General features: G+C 55.2%; 4 protein-coding genes across 4 annotated transcripts; 2 read left to right on the forward strand and 2 right to left on the reverse strand.

Annotated features, from left to right (window-relative positions):
• Nucleotides 1-406: 406 nt before the first annotated feature.
• On the forward strand, nucleotides 407-6,382 carry N656DRAFT_783200 (uncharacterized protein). The gene has a single exon (XM_064815901.1). It carries the CDS (start codon nucleotides 798-800, stop codon nucleotides 6,075-6,077), a length of 5,280 nt encoding a protein of 1,759 aa, XP_064666865.1. The 5' UTR covers nucleotides 407-797; the 3' UTR covers nucleotides 6,078-6,382.
• Nucleotides 6,383-7,322: 940 nt separating this feature from the next.
• Nucleotides 7,323-8,811, forward strand: N656DRAFT_738257 (malic acid transport protein; the record flags this gene model as incomplete). The annotated part of the gene is made up of 1 exon (XM_064812760.1): nucleotides 7,323-8,811. The coding sequence occupies exon 1, from the start codon at nucleotides 7,744-7,746 to the stop codon at nucleotides 8,809-8,811; it is 1,068 nt and encodes a 355-aa protein (XP_064666866.1). The 5' UTR covers nucleotides 7,323-7,743.
• Nucleotides 8,812-8,965: 154 nt separating this feature from the next.
• N656DRAFT_348653 (Glucooligosaccharide oxidase) lies at nucleotides 8,966-10,940 on the reverse strand. Its single transcript, XM_064809324.1, has 5 exons — nucleotides 10,591-10,940; nucleotides 10,505-10,512; nucleotides 10,240-10,439; nucleotides 10,040-10,165; nucleotides 8,966-9,953 (listed from the first exon to the last, which is right to left on the reverse strand). The coding sequence occupies exons 1-5, from the start codon at nucleotides 10,836-10,838 to the stop codon at nucleotides 9,120-9,122; spliced, it is 1,416 nt and encodes a 471-aa protein (XP_064666867.1). The 5' UTR covers nucleotides 10,839-10,940; the 3' UTR covers nucleotides 8,966-9,119.
• Nucleotides 10,941-12,805: 1,865 nt separating this feature from the next.
• N656DRAFT_791964 (cytochrome P450) lies at nucleotides 12,806-15,059 on the reverse strand (the record flags this gene model as incomplete). Its single annotated transcript, XM_064817031.1, has 5 exons — nucleotides 12,806-13,568; nucleotides 13,660-13,741; nucleotides 13,810-14,529; nucleotides 14,609-14,863; nucleotides 14,948-15,059. 5 exons carry the CDS (start codon nucleotides 15,057-15,059, stop codon nucleotides 12,806-12,808), a joined length of 1,932 nt encoding a protein of 643 aa, XP_064666868.1.
• Between the last annotated feature and the right edge of the window lie 306 nt (nucleotides 15,060-15,365).

Consider the following 15,365-nt stretch of genomic DNA (forward strand, 5'->3'; position numbering starts at 1 on the left):
CACCTTGATAAGACACCACTGTTTGTCCCTTCCTCCCACGTCCAATGTCGAGTGAAGGTCTCAGTCCAAGATCCTTAAATCGCGTTTAAGGTATGACGGCCAGTGAAGAAAGGATTAAAGGTACATTTCAGTTTCAGCCCCAACAGCGCCCGCCTTGTAGGTCTTTTCGAGGACTGAGAAGACTTAAGATGTGGAGGACATAAGGTTGGGTTAAAGTCGATTTTTTAGTTGAAGTCAGATAGGAATATTTACGTTTCAGCCCCACTTATTTTGGCCCTTTACTGTATCACCCGCTGCTGTGACTGGATGCTGAGGCCGCTGCCCCACAAACGCCAAGCCCGCGTTTCTCCAAGATGGTCACTCCAATCGTTGGATCTTGGCCATCGACCTGGCCAACATTTCGCCTTCCGCAAGATCATCCAATACCGGCATCGACCGCATCTCTTACTCGTCGTCCCACTCCAAAGAGCGACCGACGGACTATCTTTGCACGCCATTTGACCAGCGACTGAAAGCACATTTGGGAAAGAAAGCCGTTTACCTCCGATTTTCTAGTGGCAGACTCCGGTTCCGTGCCCTTAAACGTCCATCGGCTTCCACCTTTGCCGAGTTAGCGGCACTCGCTGCGGCGCCCTGTCCGTTAACGTCATCTCTCGCCTTGCGTACATATTCAGCCTGGCAGCCATCTCTGTATCAAACGCCAACAACTCTCCCGATGAGAGGTAATACTAAACCCGAGTTCTGACGTCGAATGGCGCTTCCGCAAAGTCCGCTGTGTACAATCCCAGTACCCCGTCATGGATAACGTTCACATCGACCCTTTTCCACAGCCCGACCCTCTCCGGTTTCCCAATACCCGACGGCGAAGCGACGCTCCCGTGATGGACGGCTCGTTTTCCTCTCCTCGAACCCGCGCGTCCAACCCGCTCGACGGGCAGTCGTCGTCTGACCCAGACACTTGTCGAATATGCAGGGGGGAAGGTACTGCCGACGAGCCGCTCTTTTATCCCTGCAAATGCAGCGGAAGCATCAAGTATGTCCACCAGGACTGCTTGATGGAGTGGCTGTCGCATTCCCAAAAGAAGCACTGCGAGCTGTGCAAGACACCCTTTCGCTTCACCAAGCTCTACGACCCGGACATGCCCAAGTCGCTACCGCTTCACGTTTTTGTCAGCCACATGGCCAAATACCTTTTCCGCAACTTGCTCGCTTGGTTGAGGGCTGGCTTGGTAGCAAGCGTTTGGCTGGGCTGGCTGCCCTATCTCATGCGCTCCGTTTGGTCTTTTCTCTTCTGGATCAGCGACGAGGGACTGGGCGGCGGCCCTGTTCTCTTTGGAAGGCGTCATGGAAGCACCGCCGGCGGGCTGGACTTGCTGTCCGTAACGCCGTATGGCTCTACCGTGTGCCCATCTAGTCCGCTCTTTGCCGCGACCACTACCGTGGCGACCATCGGCGGCGTTATTGACGGTCTTCCTCTCGACTCTGCTCAGCTGGTCAAAGGCCTATACGGCATCAATCTCTCCTCTACTGACCCCCTTTATTCCACCATTTTGCGCCTTCTGTTCAGTTCTATAGGCCTGACCGAGAAGCCCACTGTCCTGCCTCCGACCTTGACCAGCTCTATAACTGGGAGGGCGACGTCTGAGTTGCAAAGACATCAGACCCTCTTGAGCGGAGTCGGATTTCTCCGCAACCTTACACGACACGCGACGATCAACCGAGTAATCATAGCCGTACTGGAAGGCCAGATCATCACCGTCCTGGTCATAGTTTGCTTCATCCTCATCATTCTCGTCAGGGATTACGTCGTACAACAGCAGCCCGAGATTAATATGCGGGCCGCCTTCGCTGCCGCGGAAAATCCGGCGCTCGCAGCTGGCCCGGTACAAGATGCGCCAGTGCCAGGTGACGAAGTGAATCAAGATGTTGCTGGCCCGCGCGAGAGACCTGTTGAGGAAACTTTGGACGACACTTCGGATCTTCCCTCTAACAATCACCAGGAGCCGAGTCAGACTATGCCAGCCGAGCGAGGCTGGGAAGCGCTCGGCTGGGAAGAGCCTACCCCATTTGGAGGCCGCCGCCCCTCAGGTAGCAGCTTTACCGAGTCCTCCGCAAGACAGTCGTTGGCGCCAATCCTCGAGTCTAGTCAAGCTACCCGTGACACCGCGTGGGCCGCGAACAACATGCGGGAATTTGAAAGGACCACTATACATGAATATCTGGGAATATATCGGGAGGCGGGTGGGGATCCGGAGAAGATCCTAAGAATCGCGCAAGAACGCCATCTCGAAGACAAGTTGGACTACTGGATCAGATTGACCAGGTCCATGATGGACCGTGGTACGCAGACGGAGGATGGAAGGTCCGATATTAGCCATCTAGCTGGGCTTTCCACCAGGATAAACGCTACGAATCAGCAGGATGATCTAGCCAACACCGCCTTCTCCGATTTACCAAGTCTCCGTCAGCCATCAGACGGCTTGCGATTCCAAAATTCTGGCGACCCGAAAGGCAAGGGTAGGCTCACAGATGATGTCGACGACATTGAGGATTACTACTCCGCGGGCCCATCACGCCGACGGGCGAATACCGACGGACCCAGGATCAGCAACGCAATCAACCCTCTGGCTAACAACAACTGGTCCTTTTCGAACGTTGCATCCGAATCCCGTCTCGGATTTACCCCTGAATCGGCTGCGGACGCTTCGACCCCGGATCATGGTTTCGAGCAAGAACAGGACGATATCTACGACTATCCAGAACATGAGGGCAGCGAAGCCGCCGGAGAAGGCCCCTTGAGTGCCGTTACCGGGGCGTCTCCAGCCGCGCTTGCCGGTTCTTCCAGAACTGCGGAGGACTCTCGCCAGATCAGATCTGAACCAACCCCTTCCGGGCAGCATCATGCATTGGGGGATGCTGATGCCTTGCCCGAGCTACCACCTAATGAGGCACCTCCTCCGCCTCGCCAGCCGGCGGGCATAGTGGAGAGAGTTGCCGATTTTATGTGGCGCAACGTTGACGACATTGACCCGGCCGAGCTCGCCGCGGTCGATTTCTTGGGCGACTTCAACGATAATGAGGATGGTAGGGATGAAGGTGGCGATCAGGATAACGCACTGGCTGAAGATATAGAACGGGACCGCGAAGCTGTCGAGGCCGCGGCAGCAGCCGGTCTCGATCCAGAGGCCATCGAAGACGCCGAGGACCTCGAAGGTATTCTTGAGCTGCTCGGTATGCGAGGACCAATAGCTGGATTGTTTCAAAATGCCATATTCTGCGCCTTCCTCGTTTCCATCACCATTTTTCTCGGAGTTTTCCTTCCATACAACATTGGCCGTGTGATTGTTTGGACTCTTGCAAACCCCGCACGCCCGGCACGGATGATGGTCAGTCTCTCCAAGTTCGTCCAAGACTGCGGCCTGGTTGCTCTAGGACTGCTCTCTTACACCACTTCTGAGACTTTTCGGCTATTGAGCCGACCCTTTGGACTTGAGACTATCGCGGAGTACACGAAGTTGACTGCCACCGCGTCCTTGTCTATGGCCGTCAGTGCTGGGAATAGGATTGGTAGCAGCTTCTTGACGGAGTTCTTGGTGGTATCCGGATCTGAGATGCGCAACTTTTCTGCAATCAGCCACGAAGCCCTGCTCCGGATGAAGGGGCACCTCGGCATGGCCTTCTCCACGCTTTGGCATCTCTTCGCCCTCGTACTCGGTGGTGATTATTCTGCCAAGGCGCCTGAGGCTCTCGCTTTGACTGCGAAAATCTCCACGATCGCGTGGGGAAGCTTAAAGGAGCTACCGACGGTTGTCGCGAACCCGAGTTCCTGGGTCCTCAATCTGAGCTTGCCCGAGACTACGCAGACATTCGATCCGGAACTCGCTCATTGGGACAGCATGGACAGATTTTGGGCAATCATTGCAGGCTACGTGACATTGTCGTTGGCGGCCGGTCTCTACCTGCGACGCGGCGCCCTATTTTCAACCGGACAAACCGCCCAGGAGTGGGAGGCGACCATCATCGACGGCCTCAACCAGGCTAGCGGTGTGATGAAAGTCATCCTGATTATTGGCATCGAGATGCTCGTCTTCCCCCTTTACTGCGGTACATTGCTTGACGTTGCATTGCTCCCGCTATTCGAGGACACCACGCTCAGGTCTCGTCTCCTCTTCACCGTCAACTACCCCGTCACCTCCCTCTTCGTCCACTGGTTTGTCGGTACGGGGTACATGTTTCATTTCGCTCTCTTTGTGTCCATGTGCCGAAAAGTCATGCGCAGGGGTGTTCTTTACTTTATCCGTGACCCTGATGACCCGGAATTTCATCCCGTCCGCGATGTTCTGGAGCGCAACGTGACGACTCAGTTGCGCAAGATACTCTTTTCTGCATTTGTCTATGGCGCGCTGGTTATCGTGTGTCTGGGCGGTGTTGTCTGGGGGTTGTCCTTCTGTCTGCCGGGTATCTTGCCCATCCATCATTCGTCCAAGGAACCGGTGCTGGAGTTTCCTATCGACCTCCTGTTCTACAATTTCCTGATGCCCTTGGCCGTCAAAGTCTTCCGACCAAGCGATGGGCTCCACGCTATGTATACCTGGTGGTTTCAGAGGTGCGCGCGCGCCCTGAGAATCACATGGTTTCTCTTCGGGGAACGGCGAGTCGATGAAGAAGGCCAGTTAGTGCTGAGGCGGGACTCGCCGGATCATAATCTTCCCTTCTGGAGACGGTTGTTCCTGGAAGTTGGCCCCAACGGCGAGGTGATGGCCAAAACCTCATGGCACGATATCTTTGAAGGCGGTACGGCTAAGCCCCGTGCAGCCATTTCTACGGACCAGATGGTCCTGCTAAGCGCTAAGAAGGCGGACCTGGTACGATCGGGACAACTTATTCCGGATGGGCGATTCGTCCGGACTCCGGCTTCCGATCAGGTCAAAATACCCAAAGGGAGGAATGTCTTCCTCGACGTCACCGAAAACAACACGCGACTGGACGGAAAGGCTGACCTCCCGGGGACGGATATTTACTCAACCGACCAGTACCAGTTTGTTTACGTGCCCCCACACTTCCGTCTCCGCGTGTGCTTGTTCATCCTGTTGATTTGGATCTTCGCGGCGGTCACCGGCGTTAGCATTACGATCGTTCCGCTTGTTTTTGGGCGTTGGATGTTCAAGTCGCTGATCCCACAGCATATCCGCACCAACGATATCTATGCCTTCAGCATCGGTCTTTACATCCTTGGCTCGGCCGCGTACGCTCTGTTCCACGCACGGTCGGTCTATCGGAGAATCAAGGCGTGGGTGACCACGGCAGTCGGGTCCGCCTTTGGACGCGAAGCGGGCCGACGAGTGCTCGGCTTTGTCGTCCACGCCGCAAAAGTAATCTACTCTTACTTTTTCCTTCTCCTCGTCTTCCCCCTTCTAGTCGCGTCGTTGATGGAACTTTACGCCTTGATCCCGCTACATGAGCTCATGTACAGTGCTCTATTATCGGGTGAGGGCAGGAAGTCAATGGCGTCGGGCACAGTCGGTGAGCCCAACCCACCACATACGATCCGAGTTGTCCAGTCGTGGACCATCGGACTCCTCTACCTCAAACTGAGCATTCGCATCGTCACAACTTGGTTCCCAGGCACACGCCTCGCCACTGCGGTGAGGGCCGTGCTTCGCCGTGGCTGGCTTGATCCCGATGTTAACGTCCTCAACCGCGCGTTCATAATCCCAGGCTTGGCGGTATGGTCTACGGCTGTGGCAACACCCCTCTTGTTCGCAAAGTTCACGGTGGACAACGGGCTGGCATACACCATCATGCAGTCTTCCGGCGTCACGGTCGCCGACGGCTCACCTGATCAGGCCGTATACGACGCCTATTTGGTTTTGATCTATCGCCTCAGCTTCCCGTTCGTGGCGCTCCTTCTTGCCAGCGGCTTCACCTTGTGGAGCCTAGTGGGTGTCTTCCGCAGCTGGCAGGTCCGGATTCGAGACGAGGCATACTTGATCGGCGAGCGTCTCCACAACTTCAGCACGGGCAACGGTGCGCCCCGGCCGAGAGGGGCATGGAGGACTGGCGGGGCAAGGATATGACCGTCAACCTTGACATTTGTTGGATGTTTTTTGCATTGGTTATTGATTCCCTAATATGCGGAGACGGGGGCTGTCTGATCCGTCCTAAGATATGAGAAATAATGTTGCTCTCCGACCAGCCATGTTTCATGAGGTGATGCGCGATGCCGAGGTCTTTAGGATGTGTTGTCCTGTCTTGCCCTGTGCAGAAGTGAGCCGTGATCGCTAGATGTACAAGTATCTTACTGTCAAGTACCTCACAAGCCGATGTTAGACCTAATATGTACATACATACCTACATAGAGCACAAAAATACTCTCTATCCGTATTAATGAACCATGTCAGCCGGTTAAAGTTACTTCCCCTTGCCGGGTTGAAACTTCAGTTGAGCAATGTCCGCTGCCTCTCAACGGGTTACTCTCACTATCAACATTGGAGAATGTGCCGCGGCCAAAGGCTTTGGGCTTCGTACTTGCCCGTCTGATAATGTACTACTGATTCGCCATATCTTTACAGACTGTTACGAACTTACGTAGAGCACGAGTCAGTTGTGGAGCCAGAACGCCTCTTGCTGCGCAACTCAGCCCTATGCTTTGTGTCTGTGGCAAAAGATAGATCTCTGATCTCTCAAGCATCTTGCGCATGCAATCTGTGAATAGTTGGACACGTCTAGCCTTAGATACCTTACAATCGAAAGCTCTCTTATCGCCAGACTAGAAGTAGAAGCAACTCGTCCAGATAGGGGAAGTGGGAGGGTAGATACTTACCTAGGGAGGATAACTATCCTCTTACATGTACTGAGTACTAATAGTCAGGCATCAAGAGAGATAACGGAGCCGATACTGACTCGAAATTCAGAAGACGTTTCGAGCCTTGACAATCCAAGGCCCAGTAGAACCGCAGGAGCACATACTGTTCCCGTTTTCTGTCTTGTCTCGCCATACGCTCGAAACACAGCTTGTGGAGTTCGACCGTTCTCAAGTTTTCGAGGCGGCGAGCTGTCACTCCGCGAGAGAGTTCCGGGTGTGCAATTCTCCGAAACTGCATGGTCTCGCTCACTCACTACATGTACACGGCCGTATGGGCGTATTTAAGGGCCTATGGTCGAAGTCTGTAAGCCCCCTTGCTTCCCCTGAGTTGTTGTTCCAGCAGTTTACTTGGGTCACAGCTGGGAGGCTTCTATACATCCAAATCCTTCTTTTCTGGATTGTTTGATATACTGCTAGGCCAGTATTTTCTACTACACGTTGTTATTATGTCACCATTGCTGCAGGACAGCTCAGACTTCAACCTTACTTTCACTCAACCCGGTTTTCTCTCCGGGGAAGAAAGCATCACAATCTCACAACTCTCAAATTCCTCAAACCCATATCGAGCACGTGCCTTCAGCTTGCCCTCATGTGCTCTCCAAGCCGGCTATACAGAGGCCACATCCAAAACCTCGTCCGGCAGAACAACACCGAGGTTCTCCGGCGATCACGATGGCAGATTCAGAAACTTCGAACATGACCCCGACATCGAGAAGAAGCCGGCAATCCTTTCCTCAGAAGAAGAGCCCAGGCCAGATCCGGCAGACCATACCGGCGGCTGCACCGGCACACCCCACGGAGACAATGCTACTACTCGCCCTCGTCTGCCCATCCGCGCGCGTCTCGCCCACTTCACCTGGGCATGGTACACACTCACCATGTCAACCGGCGGCTTATCACTCCTAATCCGCGCGCAACCGCATCAGTTCCCCGGCCTCCGACAGATCGGACTAGCCGTGTACATCCTCAACCTAGTCCTCTTCGCACTAGTCACATCCGCCCTAGCAGCCCGCTTCTTCCTCTTCTTCCCCGGCTCCCTCACCCAATCCCTATCCCACCCCCGCGAAGGGTTTTTCTTCCCAACATTTTTCCTCTCCCTGGCCACAATCATCACTTCCACACAGCGCTACTGCGTCCCCTCGCACCAACCGGACCAATCCGCCCCCGGCCAGGGCCTGCTATGGGCAATCCAAGTCTCCTTCTGGATCTACGTGGCCGTGACCATCAGCCTAGCCATCGGTCAATACTCCTACATCTTCTCCACCCACCGCTTCGGCTTACAGACCATGATGCCGACCTGGATCCTGCCCATCTTCCCCGTCATGTTATCAGGGACCATCGCGTCAGTCATCTCAGAAACCCAACCCCCCTCCACGGGGATCCCCATCGTCACAGCAGGCCTGACCTGCCAGGGGCTGGGCATGGCCGTGGCGCTCATGATGTACGCGCACATGGTCGGGCGGCTGATGCAGTCTGGCCTGCCGGACCGGGAGCACCGGACGGGCTTGTTCATGTGCGTCGGCCCGCCGGCGTTTACGGCGCTGGCTTTCATCGGCATGGCGCGGGGCCTGCCGGATAATTTTGACGCCGACATGGACGGGTTGCTGGACAGCGGCATGATTGAGACGATGGGCATCATTGGCGCCGGGTTTCTGTGGGCGTTGAGTTTCTGGTGGTTTGGCATTGCCGTGCTGGCCGTGGTGCAGAGCCCACCAAAGCACTTCCACCTGGGTTGGTGGGCGGCTGTGTTCCCCAATACTGGCTTCACGCTGGCCACCATTTCGTTGGGCAGCTGCTTTCAAAACGAGCTGGTTCTGTGGTTCTCGACCGCCATGTCGATCGTGCTGCTGCTGACCTATTTGTTCGTCTTGTACCACAATATCCGGGCTGTAATAGTGCAGGACATTATGTATCCCGGGCGGGACGAGGATGTGGAAGATCATTGATTAGAATTAGATGGGTATCGAATAGAGCGAATAACCGATGCATAATGCGGCGTATTAGTTGGGTTGGCGTATAGGATCTAGAAAAGAATAGGAGTAAAAAGGGGCATGGGGTATTTGGAACAGCTATATACAGATGAATCATAACCAGTCATTAAGTTGCTTGGCGCCACTCGTTGAGCCCTGCTCTAGAATATCGAAATTTGGACTGAGAACGGATTACTACAATTCATTAGCCCCAGTCTAGGTAGTTTTCCCAAAGCCGGTGCTAATCCGAAGGCCTGTCATGGCTTATGTAGTCGAAGGAAGGCTTATGCCGACGCCGGACGGACGCTTTGGGGGTTATGGAAAAGATCGGCCGGATCCCACTTCAGCTTGATCTGCTCGAGTAAGGGCAAGTTTGAGCCCCAATATTGCTGCTGTCCGTCCGATAGAGCCGGGTCGACGTATCCGGGGTAAGTTCCGTAAGTTCCTGGAGACGCCGCTGCCTGAACTTGGTTGTGAAAGTTGGTAATGAAATTCTTGGTGGTGCCGGTGAGTGGGAGGCCGATGGCATATGACTGGTAGTACAGGACCTTGTCTCTGTGCGCGAAGGCTGTGGCATTGGCAGCGACGTCGCCAATAGCGCCACCAGCCGCGTCGAAAATGATGAACCAGAGGAGCGTGCCTTTGTCCTGGTCGTCCACCCAACGGAACAGGTCCTTGACCTTGTCAGCCGAAGGCAGATCTTCCCGCTTGAAGGCAAGACTCTTGGAATAGAAAGGCGTCGAGATGTCGGAGAGGTAGAGTGCCTCCTTCTCAGCATCGTGCGCGAGGGACCCGAGCCAGTCGTTGATGACGATGGCGCCGCCAGCGTCCTTGGGAAGCCATTTGGGAATTCCGGTGGCCTGGAACTCGGCTTCAGTCCCGTAGAAGGTTCCGGTGATGATGGCTCCCAAGGGCATCATGATGAACATGGATCCAAATCTGCGGTCGAGTGCCGGGTCGGCGATGAGATTCTGCCATGCCGAGTACAGAGGCGCCGCCTCGGCTTGGCTGCCGAATGCAATTGTGTACTCGTACTGGACGATATGAGCTGGCTCCGGATGAGTCTTGACCACGAACTCGGTAATAACGCCGAATCCAGATGCTGCGCCTTTGAGTGCCTATGTACTCGCGTTAGGGAAAGTGATCGACCAGGGTTGCTAGCATCCATTGTGTGGCTGCTGCTGCTGCCAGCGTGTAGGCTTACCCAGAATAGATCTGCGTTCTCCGAGCTGCTTGCCCGCTGGATCTTGCCGTCCGCAGTCACAACCTCGACCTCGAGAACGTGGTCCAGACAGGAACCCCACATGCGCGACATGGGACCGAGGCCGCCCTACTCAGCAGTAAGCACATCGGAAACGGCCGGTACGGGAATGGTGGGTGGACTGGAGCGGATGTCGTGCGTACAATAGTGGCATGGCCGCCAATGCCGACGCCGGGACAGACCCCATGAGCCATGGCCCGGCCGCCTGCATCGTGCAGCTTCTGTGAAACCTCGCCTAGTCTGGTGCCGGCACCGATGGTAGCTTGCCAAGTGCTATTGTCTATGCTGAAGTGCTGGAAGTTGACCATGTCAATGGCGACAGCGCCATCCGCACCCCCAAGGCCTAAGTCACAGTCATTTGTCAGGCATTTGCTCTCAAAGCCGGCCCTTCAGAATTGCTGCACGAACCGTAGTTTCTGGGGGAGACAGTCAGTATCAACTAAGCGATAATGAAGCTAAGCCTGAGCATTGTCTGGATGGGCAAGGGCACGAACGCGTAAGAATGACCCCCGGACTTGGTCTGAATCTTGACATTATTTGCCGCGGCGCATTTGACAACGCCCGAAATATCCTCGGCTGTCTGAGGACGCACCACTGCGGCGGGAGTGATTGCCACGTCCAGATTGTACGGTTTGACCCAGGTGATCTGGTAGAGAGGGTCGCTAGGGAATCCAGCGAAGCCTACCCTGCCATTTCCGACTGTCTCGATGCATTGCTGCAGCGAGCTCGGCGAGTTGCCCATACTGCGAGTCGAGCTGTGGATGCGGTTGTTGCGAATGGATTAGGCCGAGACGGTGCGCAACAGCAGCAGCAGCAGTCCAGCTAGTCAATGCTACCCAGTCTGGTGAGGAAGGCACGGTAGTGGAAGGGACCCGAGCCTTATAGGTGCCGGCAGTGACGGGAATGGCAAGAGCAATGTTTGTCCTTAATTTACCTTAACTACACCTCATCCAACGGTTGAGGTACTGGCCCCTGGATCTGGTGATGGCCGCCGAGCGCGACAAGGTGTGATATACGTAACCGAAAACTGCCCAGGTAGTATTCCCCAGACCAATGCCCAGGCCGCGTGCCGTACGCCGTGCTCGGTAGCCATCCAGATGACACGGGTTGCCCTGAGGTGGACATGGTCAGGTTCCTCATGCCTTGCTGGGAGATGAATCCCTTGCAGAATCGGCCCATTGCTTGGCAAGAATCTGGCCAATTGTTGCGTTAGCAAACGCCAAGCCGTAGCCTTGTACATTTTGCTACTTCCTTAGCACGGAGAAAAATGACTGGGGTTGGTTCTCAAAGTATCAATTTCACGTTGTTAAGGGATGCGAGTACCCGTCAATGTCCTGCCGTTGGTAGGTTTGTGTGGTATCAGCACCTGGACGGTGGTCATTCGCAGCATTGGGCCGCGGCAGTTAAACGCTGCCTGCCTGCCGCTTGAACAGACTCCCTGTCACGCCGAGGTTCTGCCATCACTGGCACGGGCCGCTCCGAGTGATTTTGTTGGTTGTCAGATTTGGCGCTAAAACTTTAGGGTAAAATCCCATGGCCCACACAAGCAACCAGGAAGGCGCGAGACCCTTAAGCTTCGCACTTGCAGAGCTTCGCAGCAAAGCCACTGTTCGAAGCCGCCCAACCGTTGGATGCTGTCGCAGATGAAGGGCGATCGTGGAAAGGGGGATCTTGCCACCATGGGGTGTCTAGGGTCGTGTGCGCCTTATTGGCGCACAGCCCCCAACGGCACGGATTAAAGCGACACGACCACAAGCTCGGTCAATCTATCTGGCAGACTGGCAGACTGGCACTTCCCCGGACTTGGGTCGCATTCTTGTGTAGCATGATCGTGATGATAAAGCATCAGGGGGCATCGACCCATCCCCGTACCTACATTAGTGTATTCCAGGTACCAAATAGCGAAGGGAACTTTAGGAACTTCAGGATCAGAAGTTTTACCGATCAATTTCCCAGCACTAAAATCCGAGAATGTCGAGCAGTGTAACCCCCTCTCCATGTCACCTGCTCTGGCGATTCCTCACGAGCTGCGATCTCAGGCAGGTAAGGCAAGATACTGTGGTATCTAGGGTGTACGATAACTGACAAGCACCCTCCCTGGATGGAAGAGGCGTGTAACAATTGACAAACCAAACTTACAGGTCGCCTATCGGTCTGAGGCAGTGTGGCCACATGCCCGCGGCAGCCATCAGTCAGGTCGCGGAGAATTCAACTGATGAAACTCCGAGAAGACTCACGTCATGAAATGAAATCAGTGAATTCAAATCTACCTATGTATCTTGCCACTCTCTTCAACACCTCAAGGACATCCATTCAACATACCGTCCATGGCGGTCTTCATGTTGATACTCTGATGAGACTGCCTGTAGCTAATCGCGGAAACCCCTAGGCAGGTACCCACAGGTGACTCTTCTCCCCGTCCATATCCCCTTGCTCTAAATCTGCCTTGAAAATGACATATTACTTCGGTCGAGACAGGAGTCGTTAATAGTAAATTAGGTCCGAAACGCCGAGGAAAGGAGGCGAGAGAAAAAGAGATGTATCTGGCAAACTTTATCCCAAAATAGCAGAACTGGAAACAGGCGATGCAGGTGCTCTCATCAACGGGCCAAAACTGCGCAACGAGAACGAGAAGAGGTATCCACATTGAAAAAGTAATGAATCGGCCCCAGCCTAAACAGATCAAAGATAAGATATACTCTGGACATTTCACGCCCAGTTCCATGCGCCGGGGACAGCGAGCATGGGCATCAACGGATCAGCTTTATCATTCCCACCCGCCTTCAACCCCAACCTCCCGGTCGGATCCAGGTCCAGCGGCGGCACGCCCATCATCGTCAGTCTCATCCTCTCGCGCTCCCTATCGGATTCAGACCCTTCCGAAGGCTCCGAGTAACTCGAATCCGAAAAGGCCAGGTCCGGCTCAGGACTGGACTCGACGACATGGATAACCGCATCCCGGTCACTGCTGACGCTGTTGGCATCACTCTCATTATTAAAAGCCGCCGCCACATCGTCAATGTAGATCTGATCACCCAAGTCCGGCTCGAACTGGCTTATGTCCAGATCAGGCCCGAGGACGGGCTCGTTGCGTGCCGACTCGTACATGTCGCGCATGAGGACCACTTTCTCGGGCGAGCGGGGGATTGCGTCAAAGGGGAACCGCACGGGTTTGGCGATGAGCAGCGGCGTGTAGTCGTTCCAGTGCACGGGGATCTCGGCGCCCGTGTCCGGGTCGCGCTTTTTGCGAATGTCAAACGCCCACGCCATGCCGCCCATGCTGAGGAACAAGTCCTGCTCCACGATCGGGATCCCCTGGCAGGTCCGCCGCCCGAAGCCAAACTGGGAGTACCCGTTGAGGTTGGGGTACTGCGTTAGGGGCTCGCGGTACGTCGGGAATGACGGGTCGAGCCAGCGGCCTGGGTTGAATGTCTCCGGGTCGGGGTACATGGATTCGTCGCGGGTGATGCCCCTGTGTGTTTTTTTTTTTTTTTTTTTCAGTCAAGGGTTACTGGGCGTGGAAGCAGAAGGGTAAGGTTGCGCATGGCAAGGACAAGACTCACCATTCCAGAGCGTGGATTGTGGCTCCAGCAGGGATGAAATAGCCCTCGTAGACATCGTCTTTCTCGACGGCGTGGGGAATCCCTTCAAGGTTGGTTAGCGGCATTCTTCCACATTGGCAAGTGATATCCTGTAGGCTGTGGGTGACTAACCTGTCGGCACCGGCGGCCTCCACCGCATGACCTCCTTGACCACGGCACGGAGCAGCGGAAGCTTCTCCCGGTCCTCCCACTGCGGGCACTGCCCTTCCAGCACCGTATCAATCTCCTCCTGCAGCGCCTTCTGCCACTGCGGGTAGTGGCACATGGCGAGCAGATAGCTCTGGATCGGGCTGCCAATCGTCAGGGCGCCCGCGATGGCCATCAGGCCGACGACATGCATGGCCTCGTCGGTGTCCCCCCATCTCGTCTTGTCCTTGTCGGCCTCGCTCGCCTTGGTCTCAAAATAGGTGCGGATGAAACTGGGACTCGCCGTGTGGCTGGCCATGCTATGCTTGACAAAATCGACGTTGCCTCTGAAGAGCCTCTCCTCTATGGCATGACGGGTGTTCTCCTTCTTTTTCCACGGGCTGATGGCCGCCGGCACGTGGCGGAGGAAGCTCATAATGTTTGGCAACGCCCCGGAGGGACTGATGGTCTCAAGCAGGCCAAACGTGGTGTGTCGCAGCACTTGGGACGGCCGGGGCGTGCCCCAGGCAAGCCGCGAGACGGTTCTGGTCGTGAACTGCTCAATCCATTCCAGGTACTTGCTTGGGTCTTGGTACATGAGATACAAGAACCGGTCTCGTTCAAGTGATGGGTATGAGTAAAGCGACGCCCGTTGCCCGAGGTGCATGAGATGGTTGCACAACTTCCTCTGCCGCTTCCATGTTTCTGCCGTCGACGCATCACAACGAATGTCAACACGGATCCTCTATACCCCATAGCAACAAGACAGCTGGGAGGAGCTCACCAGTACGCCCGAGGAGCGCCAAATATTCACCACTTGTGCGGTTGTTTGGAAGGTTGGGGATCATGGGCCGATCCGAGTAGATGTTTGCCCGCTTGGAGAGCAGCTCATGTGCAATGGCCTCGGACGATATCCATACGTGCACGGTTCCGAATATCTCCATCTGGTATATGGGGCCATATTGCTTGCTCCATTCGTAGAACTTAAGGTGTGCTCCCGTCTCTGGTATATCATGAACACGGCCGACCAAGGGGAAGTCTGTGTCTCAACGTCAGTGTCGTGGTCCGGTGTCGAGAGGAGAGGCATGCCTCGTCCAGGACCTCATGATGGGAAGGCACTCACTCCTTGGTCCAGGTAAGGGCCGTGTCCCCGGTGGCAGCCTTGGTCGGTGAAGGTATCTGTGTACCGCCACGAGAGCCACGCCAACGAGGGCAAGCAACAAAAGGCCTAACATGTCGATAGCAAGCCAACCTCAGGCGAGTCGGACAAGACGCCTTCTTGAACGATTCCAGGGACCGATCAGGTAGGGCAATCGAATTGCATGTAGGGGGAGAAAACGAGAGATGATCATGGACCCGGCCGCGTCATCTAGGGGGAGCGGGCGGACAACATAAGTCAACTGGTTTACAAGAGATGCACTTCACTGTCAGGCCTTCCATGTACATGTATACCTGTGGATGGGCCTTGACTGGGCGCATCAAAGCTTCGGCCCTGCTGTTCCTCGAACAACCTGCACGCCCAAAATCACCAGGCATCCTGT

The sequence above is a fragment of the Canariomyces notabilis genome (genome assembly GCF_033297395.1).
Source record: "Canariomyces notabilis strain CBS 508.74 unplaced genomic scaffold N656scaffold_26, whole genome shotgun sequence".
NCBI classification, from domain to species: Eukaryota; Fungi; Ascomycota; class Sordariomycetes; order Sordariales; family Chaetomiaceae; genus Canariomyces; species Canariomyces notabilis.